The 20,010-nt window shown below is 35.2% G+C and overlaps 1 protein-coding gene across 2 annotated transcripts; it reads right to left on the reverse strand.

Annotated features, from left to right (window-relative positions):
- Positions 1-251: 251 nt before the first annotated feature.
- Positions 252-7,802, reverse strand: LOC133880177 (zinc finger CCCH domain-containing protein 58). 2 transcript variants are annotated; one of them, XM_062319077.1, is made up of 8 exons: positions 7,641-7,802; positions 7,324-7,473; positions 7,044-7,186; positions 6,661-6,726; positions 6,337-6,456; positions 5,917-6,219; positions 5,538-5,840; positions 252-1,379 (listed from the first exon to the last, which is right to left on the reverse strand). In XM_062319077.1, exons 2-8 carry the CDS (start codon positions 7,412-7,414, stop codon positions 993-995), a joined length of 1,413 nt encoding a protein of 470 aa, XP_062175061.1. In that variant the 5' UTR covers positions 7,415-7,473; positions 7,641-7,802; the 3' UTR covers positions 252-992. The 2 variants fall into 2 exon arrangements, with proteins under 2 accessions (XP_062175061.1, XP_062175067.1); XM_062319083.1 differs by having other exon boundaries at positions 7,658-7,785.
- Between the last annotated feature and the right edge of the window lie 12,208 nt (positions 7,803-20,010).

Consider the following 20,010-nt stretch of genomic DNA (forward strand, 5'->3'; position numbering starts at 1 on the left):
TATGGTATATAACATTACTCACAAATAAAACATGGTCTACCGGCAAAATTCCCATAGATGGGCACAGAAGTTGTGATAGGTTATATCAGCAATCTAGCATGACCGTGAGTAAAACAGATTAAAAGAAGCATTTTCAATTTTTCTTTATAAAAAAAATAATAATAATAAAATCTCGACGAGAGAGAGAGAGAGAGAGAGTACTCTTTCCCAGTATAGCAGAGGTAGTTTGGCATATATCAGCAAAGCTGACAGGAAGCAAAAGGATAGATCTCATCTATAAATGGAGAAATAGAGGGGAACAATTATTACAAATTCGAGAGTGTTTCAACATATATTCGTATTTCATAACGAACTTATCAAGAACCAAGTCAATCATTATAATTGTCACAACATGACTTTGTATCTAATCCCCATATAAGGTACAGTCTGATGCCTCTCCTTGGAGTCTCTTGATTCCTTCTCTTTTTCACGATAAACCCTAGACAAAAAGTGAGGGAACAATAAGAACTTCAAATTCCTATGACGAATTGGAAGCTTGTTCCCAATATTAAACTAAAACAAGAAAGAGAGACATGGAGACAGTTAATATAAATGGAAGAACATTGTGGGACAGATCCTTTTCATTTCGAAAAGGTATGGAGAAAAGAAAAAGAGAAAAACACAACAAACTTCAAAAATTGGAGAGATGGACACTGATTTGCCTATCGAAATTGCAGATTCTTTCGTGGTTATTTGGAAGCAAGAGGGAATGCTATACTGGGTATGCTAAGCTTTTGAAGGGTGGCCATGATTTATTCAAGATGTAGGAAATGGCCATATAAAGACTATATGAACACAGAAGATAAAAGCGACTGTGTGCTAGACCTGAACCGTGGAACATTGGTAACTTGGAAATGAAACCTCTTTTTCGAGGACTTCCACAAAAAAAATGATGTTTTGGCTCGTGAAATTTGATCAAAAGGAGTAATAAAAAAGGAATGGCTCGCTGTTTCTTAGTTTGAAGAAGTACGAGCCTCTGTGCTGCCATTTGAAGAGCCAGAACCCTGAGCTGAGGGTTGTACAGTCAAATGAGGAACAGATCCACTCTTTGAAAATGTTGAACCAACCGATCCGCTAGAAGTGCTCATTGACAAAGACATTCTGGATGAAACAGAGTCCTTGCTGGATCCTGAAATAAGTTCAGGTCGCAACTCTGAGGACGAAGATGATGGTGCAAGGGTACCAATTGAAGATCCCACAGGATAGGGTGCAACTGGCATATCAGAGAGGGAAGATGCAGATGGACTGTAGCTCAATGTTCCCATTGGGTGATCAAATTTGCACGCAGGCCCAAACTTGCATACTCCACGTTGTGCATAGTGAGTGCAGGGTGGTGCACCCTGATTAGCAAATAACAATATCAGAACAACTAACCAATAAGATTGCAACAGGAAATTGAGATATTGGTTGATTAATGAGTATTAAATTCTTGATATCAAACGTATGAATGAGAGAAATAAAATAAAGGGCAGAAAGACAAAACATTTGAGGTATGAAGAAATAATGTAAAGCATGGGGAAAGGTTGACAAAAGAAACAACCAATGATAGCATTAATAATAAACTAAACCATAGAAGGTTAATAAGCAGTAAATGTTATTTTGAAGAAAAAAAAAACACACACAAATATGAAAGTCCCAAACGGTTCAGCTAGTAAAGTCTTTTAGCATCATACTAAAGACCTAGGATCAAATTCCACCTTCATTAGGGATGGTGTGTTAAGGAATGGGAGGGGGCTACCTTCCACATTGTAACCCACAGGCTATCACCCAAAAATAAAGAAAAAGAAACAGCAACATGCATATACACACACAATCGCATATATAAATATACACTCTGGACAGGGTTTCCAGCTAATACTTTGGTAGATAAGTCAGCAAGAAACCAATGGAGTGAGAACGGATACTTTGACACTGTACAAGCGTTCATGCTAGTACTTTGGTAGATGAACATATGCAACTGATGAAGAGACCAACTTCATAACCCAAATGCATTTTTTTTTCATATGTAATTGAAATATAATTAAAAGCGCACAGCGCAACCCAGTACCCAAATGCATAGAAAATGCACTTCAGTTATACTTCACCACAATTTAACATTAGCACTCCATCATAATCCATTTTCTTGGAGATATAATGCAAGCTTGTTTCACATTTTACCAATCTAAGTAGCTGTTTACATGATCAGCAGCAGAGCACATACATTTGAGTGGAGGCAACCTGCCCCACTGAAATTTTTAGAAAACTCAGGGATTGCTCAAAATTTTAGAAAAAAAGAAAAAGAAAAAAAAGAGTATTTATCTAATTGCACCCACTAGAATAAGGTATCAAGTTAAGGATTTGTTATCTAAATATATGTTTTTTTTTTAAAAAAAATAAAAAATTGTAATTAATTGAAGAGTACTCTTCTTTCTTTCTTTTTTCATTTTTTTCTCAATTAATCAAACCATCGTAGTTTTGTCAGCTGGGAGGCCTATTGTAGATCAAGGGGGAACTTCACAGTAGAAATAGAGCTGGCTAGCTGGAAAGAGCAACTGTTTCAGGATGAGCAGATATGTGGACAATCACGCTTAAAGACATTTACATGTGTTAAAAGGCACCAAAAGATATTTTAGCTTCTGTCATCTTGGACTATAGTTCACAAGGGGGAAGATATTAATAAAGAAGCACACAGTTGAATGAGAACTGACTAGCAGAAAAGAAGAGCTTCTTCAGGATGAGCAAATGAGTCAACAATGAAGAAAGCTGAAATTGAAAGAGGACTGCTGCTATAATGAGAAATTTTAAAGTGGATAAATGTTACCTCACGGAAGGACAAAATTAGGAGTTGAGAGTAGACAAGAGAACCTATGAGTAGCCTCAATGAGTTATAAAAGAAGGGAAAGCATGCTGAAATAATTTTATCACATATTTACATGTGAAGAAAATATATGGCAAACATCATTGACACCATGAACAAGATTTACGGATGGAAGGTCCAAAAGAGCCACCAACACACATTTAGCAGAAAAGATAACAGAATTTGATATTGTAATGGAAATGACAACTCTACAGTCTGCTCCTTTCCGCTAAAACCTTTCTTAGTAACCAGTATGCCTCCTATCTCCCCGAAATAAGCAGTACAAGATAATACGGACCAAACATTGATGATTCCTGCTAAGTAGATAACATGTAGCAAAAATCATCTAGATTTAATGATTTCAAATTTTCATCGTTGATCATGTTAACGATACACAAGTTGTTAGTAAATGCATTTAATCAGGGTGAATTTTATATGGTTGACATTATATGTCTAGTCCCCATAATATTTACTAGATATTGATGTGGCAAGATGAGAGTGAGTGCTGAGGCTTAAGAAATAAGAAGTATTAAATCAACCATAGAGGTGCCAAGCCCATGACCCTAAACAGAGAGGACAGGAAAAACAGGGCGTGGACTGCTGCCCAACCAATTGGTTTTGGTCTTTGACAGGAAAGCTGTGAAAGAGATTTAAATATTCTTTTAAATGGTTTCATGAACGTTTGCTATTGATTTTTTAAGTTCTTCCCCATCATAGCTTCCCACAGTATGAAGTATACCCAATAAGCTTACTTATCAAAAAAAAAAAGTATACCCAATAAGCTACCTCATTCATTTCGGCAGCTGCATGTCACATGCGACTCTTTTGATGTGATCGAGTACTTGAAGTAGTACAGTGAACCTATTTTACATTTCCTATATCACTCAGAATAAGACAATACTCAAATTATCAGTCTTCAGCTTCCACTGAAAACAATCAACTGCAAGCAGTTTGCTCATCAATTCCTACATGTATCTTTCATGTGTAATGAATTAGTGTTTTTCAGTAGGACAAACCCGCATCCATAACCTTAGAGTCCTTACACCACAGATTCTTAACACTCTTCAGTCCCAAGGAAAATAAGATGATGTCAGCTAATCGCGATGTAAATTAGGGTACTAAGTTTAGTTCCTCATATCTCAAATATTCACTTAACCAAAACTAAGGTAGCAGTCCAGTAATGTACGCTTTTTCTTCTCTAGAACTTGGAAATATGTGGATTAATGTGTGTGTGTGGGAAAACCACAAAAGTTACCTTAAACATCACAGTTTCATAGATTATCCACAAGTGAAGAAAGTGAAATTACTGATTTATGATGGACACAACAAGGATTCCTGAAAATAAAGCCAGAATATAATAATAATATAGTTGCTAAAAAAAATTAGAATGTTTCTTCAACATTCATTAGCCAACAGGCCCAACACGAGTAAACTGGTCCATATTGGTGAAAAACAAGTAATATCACATTCCAGTACAAATAATCTTTGACACGCCAATCTTTAATAGAGTCAAAAGGAAAACATAAGGTAGCATCTAACATCAACTCTCAACAAAATAACCTGAGAAAAAATAATGTTGTCAACTACAATGTAGTAAAGTAAAAAAGGATTAAGTTGAATTCACATAAACCATCTTCCCTAGCTATCAATTGTATTCATGATGTTAACCCCCAGCTTCCTAATTTTCCTAAAAACACTAATGACTGGGACAATGACACAAAAAGTGGGATTAATCCCTCCCTGCCAACTCTTATGACAGGGACAATGACACAAAAAAGTGGGAGAAGGGCATTACTTGACAAGAACAAAGGCAAGAGCACTAGCCTCATAGCTTAATATGAGAGGAACAAAAAAGACTAGACGGAGCCATTCTTAGCATCCTAACACTGGCACATAATCTCTTATGCCACACACCTCATGCAGACATATATAGACCAAAGTTTCTGCAATAAAAATTCATTCACTCCCAATCCATGATAGTGATCTGCACTTTCTCAGAGAATCTGTCCAATTAATATGCCTATGTGGCTTAATATCTCAAAGGAATACAATAAAGACAAAACCCGTTAGGTTAAAAAGACACCCTTCCATCATATATTATTGTCCAAAAATGTAGTGGTAATATCAAATCATTACTTTGTCAATCTGTAGTGGTTACAGCAAAAAGGGAAGAGCATATTCTCCTTATTGCATCATATCCCAAAAGTTAACAGAAAACAATGACTTGATACGCAAACCATAGGAATGAACAGCAAAGAAAGGATATCTATACCATCCCTTTGTGCCTAAGTAAAGCTTTGCAACAGATAAGGATCTAAACCAAACTTATCCTATTTTTGTTCATAGAAAGAATATCCATATCAAACTTTAACTGTGGGGTTTGTCTACAAGATAGCTGATGATCAACATGCATAACATGTCCTGAATGAATCACTGGTTGGGCAGATTTTGGATGAACTCCAAAGTTTCTCATCAACTATAAAATGGAGCCCACCAAAACTGGATTTTAAGGTAGGAAGACAAAGAAAAAGCCATAGGTTCAAAGTTTTAAAATAAATAAATAATAGGTAAAACTGAATTTGACTTGGGAAACAGCAGATAAAGTTAAAACAGGCAAAACATTCAATAATGCTAAGTGAAAACAAAGCAAGCAGATGCTTACAGGACGCAGAGGAAGACCACTGGGGCTAAGAACAACATTCGTTTTTGGTGCAATCAATTCAGCTGGATGATGATATTTACATGAGGAACCAAATTTACAATCCCCTGTTCTCATGTAATATTGACATTCTGGTTGGCCAGGTCTTTCTGGAAATGAGTGTTCCTTCTGGCTACTGCTTGAAGGACGAGCAGAAGAAGGTAAAGGTTGATAATTTCCAGTATAGGCATGTGGGGGCAGGTGTGTTATCCCATAAAACTGCCCAGCGGACTGAGTACTAGGAGAGGGTACTGGGCTTATCGGTGCCTGCACCAAGTGGCTAACAGCTTCAATAAAATGCATATAGTTTGGCAGAATAGTAAAGTATGGAAGTTTCACCTACCGGGTAAGGACTCCAACCCGGAAAGGGAACCATGCTTGGTGGAAGCATCACAGGACCATAAGGAGTTTGAACATATGAACCCGGTGGCAGAGGAGGTCTTGCAACGACTATCCCATACTGTTGTGGAGGAACAGATGAAGGCGGCAAATCTGAATATAATGTAGGTGCAGGCACAGCTGCAACTTGTTGCGCTAACGACACTGCTGGAACTTGTATGCCAGCTGGCTGTGGATGATGGAATTTACATGTTGCACCAAACTTGCACTGCCCAGTTTTTACATAGTAGGAACACTCTTTTTCACCCTGTTATTCATAAAATTCATGTTTAGATTGAACTTAAGTGCACATTAAGAAAATGTGATTCCAATATGATACAAAAATTTGAAAAAATAAAAGACATAAATGTAAAGGAATACAAACCGGACGTAATGGGTATCCATAATAATTTAGTGACACAGAGGTAACAGATTCTTCTCCCTGCCGAGGATGGTGGTATTTACAGGAAGCACCAAATTTACATGCCCCCGTCCTTATATAATACTGCAAATTGAGCAAAAGGAGCATAGTTGATACAATGGGAACCCAATATAGCATAAACCAAACAGAGCAAAAAATCAACAATGCTTTAAACACAAACGCCAACAATCCACGATTATAAACAAGTGAATGTACAGACATTGTCCAATATCAACCATTTGGCATAAATTCAAGCTTCAAAATCAACGAGAACAACCAAATTCGTACCTGGCACACAGGCTGGCCCACTCGCTCGGGGTACTCCCCTCCACCAGGTCTTGCAGCTCCTATAACCTGAGCAGTACACTTCCATCAAAATCCAATAACAAAAAGCGAACATTTAATCACCATATCAACCCTATAGATCTCATTCATTTAACTTCAAACAATCACAAATTCCTCCACATTTACTAAGAAATTCAATAACTCCATATCAACTACACTAGCCAAAACGCTCGAGTTTCAAAAACCCATGACCAAATCCAAACATAAGACCAAGATCAAACCAAATTCGACCCCAAAAAAACCCAATGATCACATCGAAAACCAATCAAAACCTTCCAATTAAGCCCTAAACTTGAGCGAAACGAAAGGGAATTCGATGAAATTACCGCGCCACGGTCACGGGGATGATTGAACCGACACCGCGAGCCGTACCCACAAAACCCGGTTCGCAAATAGTAGATACAGTCGGCCTCGTCTGGCCGTTCCGGGTACGATTCCGCACCTCCCAATCCCAGCTGCCACATAGGCTCTACATTCCGCAAAAAACCACAATGAAAGATCAAAAACCCAATATAGCTCTCACACATTAGCGAATCGCAATCGCCAAACGCATGGGATTTCGAACAAAACGACAATGGAATCGAAATGCAGAGTCTCTGCGCTTACCTTCGAGCCCGGTTTCTGGTCCCTGAGGTGTCCATTCCGGCGACGGATCGGACTGCGAGCCTTCGGTTATAGCCCGACCGTACCGGTCCATTGTACGCACTCCGGTCACTGATTGTACAGTAACCCGAGGATTTGTTCTAGAATGTTTCTCTGTACAAGGAATGAGAGACTCCGATCAAATGGGGAAATAGACAGAGACACGAGAGAGAGATAGAGAAAGAGCTCGGTCTTTGGATTTCTGGGTTTCGCTCTTTCTCTCCCTCTCTCTCTCACTGTCACAGACACAAACACAAACACACACACACACATACACTTACACTCACACCCAACACACCGTCACTGTGTCTTCCTTCTTTTAGTTTTGGCTTTGGTTTTGGTTTGGTTGTCTTGGTTTGGAATTGGGTCTCTCTCTCTCTCTCTCTCTTTTATTTTTCAAAGCGTGTTTGTTTTTTCCCATCTTTCTTTCTATGCCATTCCTTGTGTGTGAGAGGATCTTTCTCTATGGGTCCGGCGGTTTTACAAACGCGCCAAACGCATAGAAAGAAAGCTTTTACCTAAAATAATTATAAATTCCCTGAAAATATTTTTAATTTATTTGATTATAAATTAGTTAATTAATTCGGATGGCGTGTCGAACGACAGGAATGCCCTTGCGTTCCAGCAGCTCGTGGGCTGAGCGAGACATGACAAGGCTGTCCTTTCGCTCATAGTTCTTACAAAAAGGTAATGATGATGGGATTTTAATTAATCAAACTTGGTCACCTGACTGCAAAGAGGTGAAAAAGGTAGGGGCTGCTAAGCTTTCTCAACGTGGCAGGATTTTCCTTGAAAAATGGTAAACGTTTTTATAGAGATTAAGAATGATTGGGGACCCGTTTCCCTTTGCATGGTTTTTTATTCCACTTTTTGGTTCTAATAAATCACCCTTTGTCTTGAGACTTTCAACTCGATCAGGTCCACTGCTTTTCCCATCAAATTCCTTCAAAAATAGTTGCTACTAGCCTCCCTAGCATATGATTTTATGGTTGAGGGTATGCTTGTCATGAGCTTGTGACTATCAAAGTGTTTAGGGTAGTAAAACGTTTTGTACGAAAAAAAAATAAAAAATGGTCACATCATTCTCAAATTAGTGGGTTGGAGGGTTAAAATGGTGGTTTTAACGGCTCCCAAAATGATAATACACTATTAAAATGTAAATTTTGTTCAAATAAAACCCTTGATTTTTTTGGATGTTTTCAGCAAGATTAGGAGTTTCTCTATAAGTTTGGTTCAATTTCCAAACCCAATGTTTTGTTTGTTTTTAATTATATCATTAGGGTCAGCAACTTTACCTGTTAAATTCACCAACAACAAAGATGGCAATGAGCATTTGCAGAATATAATACAACACATATTTGAATGGAGAATGACAACTTCTCAAATGTTAAATCATGACCTTAATTTGCTTTCTCAAGTTAATTACACCATCATCTTGATTTGGCTCTTTCATTGTACTCCTATTTATTTTATTAGGTTGATGTGGTAGTGTCCAACAATCTTTAAATCAGTCATTGTTTAAAAATAAAAAATAAATAAATGAAACGGTTAATGAGCAATGTCACATCAGTCTAATAAAATAGAGATCAGATAAGAGTATAATATAGAATAATTCTATTTAGTAGATTCACGTATAACTGATATACAACTAAATGGCGTGGCAGTAAAAATCACTCTTTAAATTAGTACTTGTAAAAAAAAAAAAAAATCAAGTATTAATGCAAGACATTATTTTTACTATTATATTACCCAGTTGTACGACAGTATACATGAGCTGCTAAATAAGATTACAATGTACATATAACCCGTTTATTTTCATAGAATAATGCTATGAACTATTTTTTTTTGTCTTTTTTTTATCTTCTTAAAGTTGACGTGACTTTTTAAATTATTATTATATCAAAATTTAATATCAATAGTAATTTTAAAGCCCATAACCATCTTAACTGAACGATATGGCAATAAAAATTAATCAAATCAATATGGCAAAAAAATTAATTATTAAATCAGTAAAACGGTGTAGGATAAAAGCCCCTAAGGCCTAAGGGACTTCAAAATAAAAACTTTTTGGGCCAGCCAATCAGAGCTCGAAACGTACGCTTCATACCTCTGGCTATGGGATTTTTTTTGTCAGCACAAATATAATCCCACGCGTAATTTGTAGCGCGTGACTAGCTGCCACAAGTCCTTATTATCTTCGTCAGTCGTCCTGTTAGGAAAACAAGTAAAAGTAGGTCTAAGTCGTAGTAAGAGAGCGTGGGGAATGCATTAGTCTGACTATGTGACGAAAATGGTAAGCATCAAGTGGGGTAGTTTCTAACTAAAACCAACGGCTTAGTTCCTATACTCGCAGAATGGACGGCCAAGATGTGTTTAATGTCAGCATTTAGTATTAGTGCGAAAGTAGGATGTTGTGCAGTAGGTAAGAAGTCCACAGATCCATAATTGTTCCGGGCACCAGGTAAAACGTGTGACCGGGTGTAGGCGGTTGGTGGACCGTGTGAATCAGTGAATGTGATGTAGGGAACCGGATTGAGAAGTCATCCGGTGGAAAGTGAGCTTGTTTGACTTGGACAAGCCTTGGCCACAAGTGGCACTTTCTAAGATTTGCTGCCATTGGTCTGTTTCGGACTGTAGTAACTGTATCTTATCGACCACAATGTCGGCGAGTTATTTTGTGGATTTTGTGCATCAGAGTTTTAGAGTATTCTTCTTACACTCGCTAAAATAATCTTTTTTTTCTTTTTCTTTTTCTTTTTCTTTTTTAAACTAATCAGTTGAAATGGTTCAAAATGAATTTAGTCGGCTTGCTAATTTGATGAGCGAATAATATTTACCAATAATAATGAGTACTATTTATTCACTAAAATAATTTAAAAAAAAAAAAGTACACATAATTCCTTCAAACTATCACCTTATTGTCAATGTTCCTCCAAACTACTAATTGTATTAATGTCTCAAAAAATTCTATGTCCACCTAATGACAAAAATATCCTTCATAAAATTATTAAATTTAAAATAAAAAACAAAAATTGGTTTTTTTTTTGTTTTAAAAAAACAAAAAAAAAATTGTTTTAAATTTTCGGTTATTTTATTAAAAAAAATTTGTTTCTTTTTATTTTAAAAGAAAAAAATCATTTTTTTTTTTAGTTTTTAGTTATTATCTTTTAGTTTTAATTTTTTTTTTTCGAATTTATAAAGATATTTTTGTCTTATTGGAAAAAATTTAAGATAATTGTTAGTCTTAAGGGATACATTAACATTTTTTGATAGTTTGGGAAGGGATATTGACATAATTGATAATTTGGGAGGGACATTAACAATGAAGTTGTAATTTTAGGGGAATATGTGTATTTTTCTCATAAAAAAAAACTATTAAAATTTTCTCTCTTCCTTATTTTTATTTATCTCTCATACATTACACACAACCTCATTTTTTAAAAAGATTTTTTAAATGGAAAAGAAATTGTAAATAGTTAAAATAGTGAGGGTGTTGAGTGGGCTTTAAAAAATTTGATGGTTAAAATAGAGAAAAATAATTTTTAGCTATTTTGGTTGGTGAAATTTAGTGCGACTATTAAAAATGCTTTAAGAGTATCCCCTCTTATTCCCAAATCTCCAAATGTGATACGGCTTTTATAATTACTCTTGGATCAAAATTCAATGAAAAATTATATTTTTAAACTTATATATCTTTTGTACGTCTCATTTTTAAATCTACCTTTAAATTTATGGGACTCACAAGGGGCTCTACAAATTCAGTAATTGATTTTACAAATTCAATAATTGATTTAAAACTTAGTTGTATATAAATGTTAAAAAAAAAAAAAAAAAAAAAAAAAAAAAAAAAGTCACATTTAGAGATAAAAAGAGAATATAAGTTTGGCATATAACATTAAAATATATTATTGTACATACACTTATATTTGGTGTGAAACTACACACATGGAATGGATTTTATAATTCAACACTAAAAAATAAAATTATTCTGATTAGTAAAAAAAATGATAAAACTACAATCCCATCACAACTTCTTCACAACCCCCACTCATAATGGTGTGAGGCCCATGTGTATGGGTCACACACCATTATAAGCGGGGTTCTGATAAAGTTGTAGGGGTTGTGAGCCGATCATGGCCCGATTAGTAATGCTACAGACAACTTTTCTTTCCGTAAAGCATCTGGAATTGATGCGTGCACGCGTGGTTTCAAATTTTAGGATTCATTTTGGATTTTCCCCCTTCTCCCCCGGCTTCCACCGACGCCCGCCCGCCCGCCCGCAGCACCAGCTCGAAATATAGAGACACCCACCGAACGCCACCCTACCAGCTCGAAATCCGGCGCTCGGGCACCGTACGCCACCCACGCCCCGCACGCTGCTCTCTCTTTCTCTCTCTCTCTCTCTCTCTCTCCCCACCATCTGCCTCCGCCCACCCGCGGCATCTGCTCGAAATCAGGCGCTCGGCCACCGAACGCCACCCACGGCACCAGGTCAGAGGCTCGCGGACCATACGTTGTGTACCCGTAAGAAGAAGAAGGTATGTTTACATGTTTACGTGTGATATAATTCCCTAAATGGCTTTGCTTTGATTTTTGTTTTGATTTGGGTTTGGGTTTGCTTTGGTATTTGTTTTCATTTGGGTTTGGGTTTGTCTGTTTATCTATTTGTTTTCATTTGGGTTTGGTATTTGATTTCAGCACTCCCATCAAACCACACGGCAGTGATTTGTTCTCATTGTGGTTTGGGACTGTTGGTTACTTTGTATTTGCAGGTTCTGTAATTATTCTCAGGATCACAGACAGTGACTATAAATGGAATTATTAATACAGAGATTTTTTTCCTTTTGTTTTTTCATTTCTTTTCTTGCCAAAACATATAGATCCAAACCATCCAGCCCAGGTGAAGGATTTCTGTCAAACATATTGTGGTTAGTGTTAAGAATAATGATCAATCTCAATCTCAAGGAAGTCACATTTACTCTACTACTAGAAGTCCTACTTCTAGTCCTAAAGGAAGTCACGCTGGGAGTCTTCTAGTTCTATTGGGAGTCTTACTTCTAATTCTATTGGAAGTACTCCAAGTCATACAGACCAAGATAGATTGGAGTTTAATGATTCTTAGTTCAACGTGTATAGGTTGTTTTAGTTCAATGTGTATTGGTTCTTCGACATCACCGTGCATAAGAACTTAAAGTTTGTTTAGTATTGGCTTTGTAAATTACTATAAATACAGTGGAATAGAGTGGTCAATTTATATTGGCCAATTTTCCCATTGCACACTTTCTTACAGTTAGTGCTAACTACACTTGTGATGGTGAGATAAAAAAATGAAAATATTACGTGATTCTCTCCTGTCATAAAAATTAAGTCAATCTTGTATGTATTTAGACAAAATTCTTGTCACAATTAAATCTTGTATGGTTCAAGTAATGACATTTCTTCCCACAGTTAAATCTTGGATTAGAGGAAATAAAGGAATGTATGTTAATGATTTTCTCATTTAAGTGTTGGTTGAATTTAGCTGATAATGTAATTGGGTGATTTTTTCTTGTGCTGGACAGCTTCTTTCTTCCTTTTGATTGTGTGTGAAAAAAATTCACCATCACCTTCTATATATCTGAAGCAGAATGAAATAAATTTAGAAAAAAACTTAACTAGGGATGTGAAGATTTACCTAAATTCACCATCACCTTCTATATGTGAAATAAAAGAGATTCACTATGGAGATATGGATGTGAAGACTTTCCTAAATTCACCATCACCTTCTACGACATTTCTTTTTAAATTTTTGTCTTTTTTATGGATGATTCAAGTGAGAAAGGTAGCTTTAGGCAAACTAAGTTCTGAATTTCATAGAGAAGTGGTTTTTTTAGTGCATTTTGAAATGGGTCACCGTGTTGGTTTCTGAAATGGGGAGGGATTGTTTTTGGCAGAATTCAGTTTGACATTTGGTTGAACATTTTGATGCTCATGATAATGTTTCTTGAGCTTCCCCGCCCCCCATTTATGCTACCTGTTTTTGTTTTATGTTATCTTCTTAATGCCATGCTTATTTTGTTATCTTCAATTATCCAATCATCTTATTCCAGGTCATCCGAGAGGCTGGTGGGAGCAAGTGTAAGCTCATCTTTCGTCTCATTTTTTGTTTTGCAACAAGTGTCGGGCTTGTTGGTTTAGGTTGCGGTCCTTTCTTTGTGTCCGTCCTGTCAAACTGAAAGAAAGCAAGTCGTGTAGGCCTACTAGAAGCCAGTTTTTGTATAGCAGGGATCTTGGAAGACAAATATATACTGCTCTTCCAATAGTAGATGCAGCGGTGCGGGCATCACCCAACAAATTATTTGTAATGACTGTTGATTGCCGTAACTGTAGCGTGTTTGTGTCTGGATGTTACTATTGTATAGAGAATGACAGAATACTTGGATTATTGCTTTTGAATGGAATCATTCACATTGTAACTTGCAAGAGATTATGGTTTTTTCCTATCTTGGAGAACCTGAGAGTTCTTTCAAATGGCTTGGAGTGTCTTTTCATATTGACTAGGTGAGGTTGGATTGAAGTTGGATTGTCTGTCAAAGATGGATACAAAGTTTTTAGTGAAAATTTTCCTTATAACTCCTAATTTTTTTAGCACTTTTACAATTAAGTAATTAAACATTAAAAAAATAGAAATACTTGGTTATACACTTCCTTCTCACCTTTGTCTATGTGGACCAATAATGTAAGAGATAGTAGAGAGAATGTAGTGGGACCTTGATTTTTTTAACAACATTATTGGTCCACGTAAATAAAGGTGGGATAGGAATGGGATGAGAGTGTACAACCAAGCATTCTCTTAAAAAAATGTTAATTTAGAGTATCCATCTTTCAATTTCAATTATCCGTTAGAATTTACCGTTAATTTTTGTCAAAATTTTAAAAATACTCGTGTTTTTTTTTAAAAAAAAAAAAAATACAAATTTTTTAAAAGATTCCGGCATGAGTATTTTTGTAAATTTCGTTAAATTTTGTCCAACACTTAAATTGTTGCAATTTTTTTTAATTTTTTTTGTAAAAAACAAATAAGGGGTATTTTTAGAATTTTGATAGGATTTAACGAAAAAAAATTTACTAGAGAGTTGAAATTGAAAAATTGATACATTTTAAAGTTTGAATACTTAATTGTAAAAGTGATGAAATATGAAAGGTTATAAGTGAAGTTTTCTCAAATTTTTAATTTCTTTTTGTGCTTTAGTATGATACGAATATGGTTTGAAGTTGCATTGTCTAGTATAAAATGTTTAATCGGTGCATGGTTGTATCTCAGAGCTAAATATTTGGCTCTATTCATCATTGATCATTGGGAAAGTATCATATGAAGGCACTTAGGCACGTGTTGGAGGAAACATAACTGCAAAGGCATACATTTATACCAGTATATACCACTCAATTCAAAAGATTAAAACAGCTCTAGCCAATGTATAGATTAAATTTCATAATCAAACTGTGTAAGAAAGTCCACCATTGCTCCATTTAGTTTCCAATTAAATAACAATTGGAAATGATTGATTCCATCAGTAGAGAAATTTGGGTGTAAGAGCATTCACAGTAGTTGCCCTAAAATTGTTTTCTTCCCTATATGTAAGGAAAATCTCTTAAAAAAAACTATAAAAATGAGCCTACAGTAGCTTATATTAAAAGAGAGAGAGAGAAGAAGAAGAAGAAGAAGGATATTCTCGACCGGTATGCAAAAGTTCTGTTTCGTGGAGCTTTCACTTTTGTTTGTCTTTTTGCACTTCTTAGTTTGTTTGACATTTATTTGATGAATGAACAAATTTATACTTGTTGCACTCATGGATTCACAAGAGAGGTTGCAAGAGTACAATGAAACTCTTAACCAAAGCTTCACTATGCTCTTACAAGGGGGGCACCAATACTACAATGAAACTCCACCCCAACCTAAAATAAAATCTTCTACTAAAAAAACAAGCCTCTCTATTGAAAAAGACATTTTACTAATAAAGATTTGGGTCAATACTGGCATTGATCCAATTCAAGGGAATGATCAAAAAGCCTATAAATTTTGGGATAAAATTTTGGAAAACTATAAAGAGAACAAGAAAGAAACCATTGTAGAATGTACTGCTCATTCTTTATCAAATCAGTGGCCTTCAATCCAAAAGTTCACCAACAAATTATGTGGGTACTTAGCGCAAGTTGAATCGAGGAATCAAAATGGACATAGTGAGCAAGACAATGTATAAATAATTTGTTGCTGGTGATGTAAATTAACCATTAATTTGATTCAAGATTCTAATTATTTTCAATTTATGTAATTTATTTTTTTTCAGATCAACGAGGCAAAGGCTATGTACCGGGAATTCAATAACAATATCGTATTTCAATTTGAACATTGTTGAAAACATTGTTGAAATGGAAGACGGTGATTCAATTAAAATTGAAAAGGAAATCTGTTGGTACAAGTTATTCTTCTCCTCAAGACAATATACATTTAGGGGAAGACAATGAGGGTGAAATGCAGTTGTAGACTTGGAAAGTCTTCTTGGCAAGAAGGCCGAGAGAGAGAGAGACAGAGACAGAGACAGAGAGAGAGAGAGAGAGAGAGAGAGAGAGAGATCGTGATGCAGGTTTTGAATGGGTTGACGGAAGTGAAGAAGATATCGCATGAGGAGAGAAAGAAAGAGATTGATACGACAAAAAAAGAAATCATTGGAATTGAGAAACAAAAGCTTCAGGTTGAACTTAGGAAAGAGGAAAGGAAACAAAAGAAAGAAAAAATTGAGAAACAAAAGCTTGAGGTTGAACTTAAGAAAGAGGAAAGGGAACAAGAGAAAGAAAAAATTGAGAAACAAAAGCTTAAGGTTGAACTTAAGAAAGAGGAAATGGAACAAAAGAAATAATAAATTGAAAAACAAAAGCTTGAGGTTTAACATAGGAAAGAGGAAAAGAAACATAAGAAAGAATAACTTGAAAAAGTAAAGCTTGAGGTTGAACTTAGAAAAGAAGCAAGGGAACAAAAGAAAGAAGAAAGGGAAATTATGATGATGTATACAAGCCACTTGTCTAAAGTGCAACTTGAATATATTTAATCTCTCCAAGTGGAAATCATTGAGAAGCGTATGAGTAAATAGTCATTGGTATTTAATCAAGTTAAATTCAATCTTTAAAACTTAATAGCATAACTGTTTGCAGTCCCCGGCAACGGTGCCAAAAATTGATGTGATCTTTTGTTTACCAAAATATATCAATAATAAATAACCAATCGCAATAGTACGAATCCTTAAAAGATAGGGCTATATTGAGGGTATCGATCCTCAAGGACTGCAGGGGTATTACTATCAAGTTTTTCAAGATTAAATATAACTTAATTAAAAATATGTTTGATTTTTGTTTTCTAAAAATAAATGCATAAAAGTAAAAGACATAAATTTAAAGAGAGTAGGGATGAGATAAAGAATAGGGGATTGATTTCATCACTCACCACATAACAATGGTCAATCATAAATTAACAAGGAAAATTCATATTATGCATGATATAGGGCTCGTCTCACTCGAGTAATCAAGAAATTACCTCTAAAGAATAAGTATAATCCATCTTTGGTTGGCATGGACCGTCCACCTAACCACTAAGATGCGGTACGACCCGTCTTTCCTAGGTATGGATTAGCTACGTTTTTAATAGGATACACACAATCAATGGAAAAGTATAACCCATCTTCGGTTGGTACAAACTGTCTACCTAAATTACACTAAACTAGGGTGTAGTACAATCTGTCTTTCCTAGGCATGGTTTATCTAACCCTCTTGATCATATGTCAATTAAAACCGTTGTATAACAATCATTCATATAATCACAGAAAATATGAAGGATTGAGTTCAATCTATATAAAAGACTTTCTAAAACAAGATAAGAAACTCATAATGATTGAATATAAACATTAAGATCAATTCTCACAGTTATACAATCATCATGCATATAGAAAATTCCAAATTAAAATACAATAAAACCATTGTTACTTGGAAAGGGCTACATCAACACCCTGTTAGGAATTTAGCCGCTCATCGTGGTGCTGGGATGGCCTCCTGCCATATTCTTCTCCTCTTCAACTTGTCAAGCCCCCAAAAAGAATTTTCTGTCTAAAGTTAAGCACAAACACACCTTCTCTTGAAGCTTAGGGGTCTATTTATAAGGAGCACACAAGTCCTAGAAGCCCTTGGAATTCTAGAAAAATCGTCTCTTGAGTCTTCTTAGTTCAAGTAAGAGATTGAAACTTCAATCCAAATAGGAAAAGGATTCCAAATTCGTCCAGAATTGTGGTCTTTTATTGCGGAAAAATTTTAGCATAGTAAACGTCAGAATTAGGGAAAAACTATTTCTGACATATTTGTTAAATTTTTTATTAGCTTTCCAACTCCACTAATTTTATTGTAATCCGATATCTGAGCAAAAAGTTATGATCAAAACACTGAGAAATATGCAAAATTCAAATTTGAACCCAATCCGATTTTGACTCTTAGCGAAAAAATTTCGATTTAATCCTTCACTTGATTTGATTAAACTTAACCACATCATATAGGTCTTCTATTATGATTGATTAAGCTTAAACATATCTTCTATGTCTTCTCAAAATGTGTTTTAAGCCCAAAATTAATGAAATTAATTGCATTTTTATTTAAAACCTGAAAACATTAAAACAACACAAAATCAAACAAATAACAATGCTAAGGAATTAACATATATAAGTTAAGGGGCTTGAATGTGTAACATTCGACGCTTATCAGCCTACGTATGTGTTTTAAGTGAACTAATCGTGTCATTTTGTATTGTGCAAACATTTTGTGTTCTTTTTGTTCAATGACTGTTTTGCTATTGGGGGGTTGTGTCTTCTTATAAATTGAATAGCATAGACCTCTTTGTTGCACATTGATGAATACTAAGAATACTTGTGTTGTTTACATATATGAAGATCCTTAATTCTTTAGTGGTTGTTTTGCTATTGTGGGGTTGTGTCTTGTTTTTGTTAAATGGTTATTTTGTTATTGGTGGATGTTTTTATTCAATAGTTATCTGAAATAAATAACCGATAAGCTTCATCTTGGCTTGTTTCTCTAGGTTATGGCAAGCTAGTTATTATAGTGATTAATGTTGATTTAGAGATTGACTTGTCTTTTTAACTTTGACATGTAAGCTTCATCTTGGCTTGTTTCTCTATGTTATGGCAAGCTAGTTATTATGGTGATTAATGTTGATTTAGAGATTGACTTGTTTTTTTTAACTTTGTCATGTAAGCTCCATCTTGGCATGTGTGAATCGTTTGTGTAACGCCCCCAAACCGCTAGGGTTAAGTTCGTCCATTTTCTTACACAAAGCTGCAAAGATTCATAAGGTCTGCCAGATAACCTAGCTAATATGCTGGATTAAATAAATTACCAGAAGAAAAAGATAATTTTAAACTCAGAGCTTTAATAAATGTGAAAACGAGTAATTCGAAAAGAATAATTATGTTCGGTACAATAAATGAAAATTCAAAGTAAAACTAAATTTATTGTGCTGGTACACTTGATAAGATAAATGAAATGCAATATCCTAACGCTAGCCTAGATCCCATTCCGGCCGCCTAGGTCACCCTGCTCATAACCTGAAAACAAAATAACATAAGGGTGAGCGAGAAATGTTCAATAAGGGAACCCTCAATCATAAAACGGTTGAGTTAAATTCATTTTCTTCAAAACGATTATTAAACACACTTGAGATCAAAAATTTCCATAATACAAAATATCAATTCGGCATTTTGCGTAAAGCATAGAATTACTAGTTGATAAATAAATCTTCTCATATTTAGAGCCCATATACACTATTACGCCCTGTATACTTAGGGTTGCGCGGTCTTTGTTGTAACCATGGTAGGTAACTGTGGCCGCAGGCCTGCCCCATCAACTAACTAATTAAAGTGCACTTAGCATGACCTAGAGATGGATTACCGCATTCTCAACGTCCTTCACCGGGTGCACTTCAATCTCAAGCAACGGTACCGAACTTAAACCTCTGTGAATCTCTGTGAATATCTCTGGGGCCAAAATAATAGTCTCCTCCACACACGTTCCTCATTTATAAAAAAAAAATCTTTCTCATTTTCATAATTATTCTTACTCTTTTCTCTATGCTTGGTAACTCTTGAGGCAATGTGTGGGAGGGTTTTTACACTTCTATTTTCATTACTATCATAAAGTAGTAACTTCCCATCTCGGGAACCAAATAAGCAATTTACTATAATTAGAAAATCCTTTATAACTAAAGTTTTTCTCAAAACCGTTGATTTCAAGAATATCATTTCTACAAACAACTTTCATCTCAAAACTATTTTAAACAATCCTTCATGCAACAATGTAAATTTGAAATACACAATAAGAACAATTATTTGTAAATATGCTAGAATCAATAGATAAAATAATATGACATAAAACAATTTTAGAAGGGGTATAAGATCCCTTACATCTCTGAACGCAGTACGCTGATGAAATATTTTAATAGCTAGCTAATCACCTGATACAAGTTTAAATAAATTAATACCTCATGCTAGTCACTATACGACACACTGAAATCACTAAAATTCATCTTACCAGCTTACTGAGAATGGATTCCCTAGGTATATT

This window comes from Alnus glutinosa, chromosome 1 (genome assembly GCF_958979055.1).
Source record: "Alnus glutinosa chromosome 1, dhAlnGlut1.1, whole genome shotgun sequence".
Classification (NCBI taxonomy): Eukaryota; Viridiplantae; Streptophyta; class Magnoliopsida; order Fagales; family Betulaceae; genus Alnus; species Alnus glutinosa.

Excerpts from the sequence above, each read along its gene's own strand:
- LOC133880177 (XM_062319077.1), bottom strand. The coding sequence starts at position 7,414 with ATGGACCGGTACGGTCGGGCTATAACCGAAGGCTCGCAGTCCGATCCG. Across the intron at positions 7,187-7,323 it reads ACCAGAAACCGGGCTCGAAG|AGCCTATGTGGCAGCTGGGA; the intron begins GTAAGCGCAGAG and ends TGCGGAATGTAG. Across the intron at positions 6,727-7,043 it reads ATCCCCGTGACCGTGGCGCG|GTTATAGGAGCTGCAAGACC; the intron begins GTAATTTCATCG and ends TGTACTGCTCAG.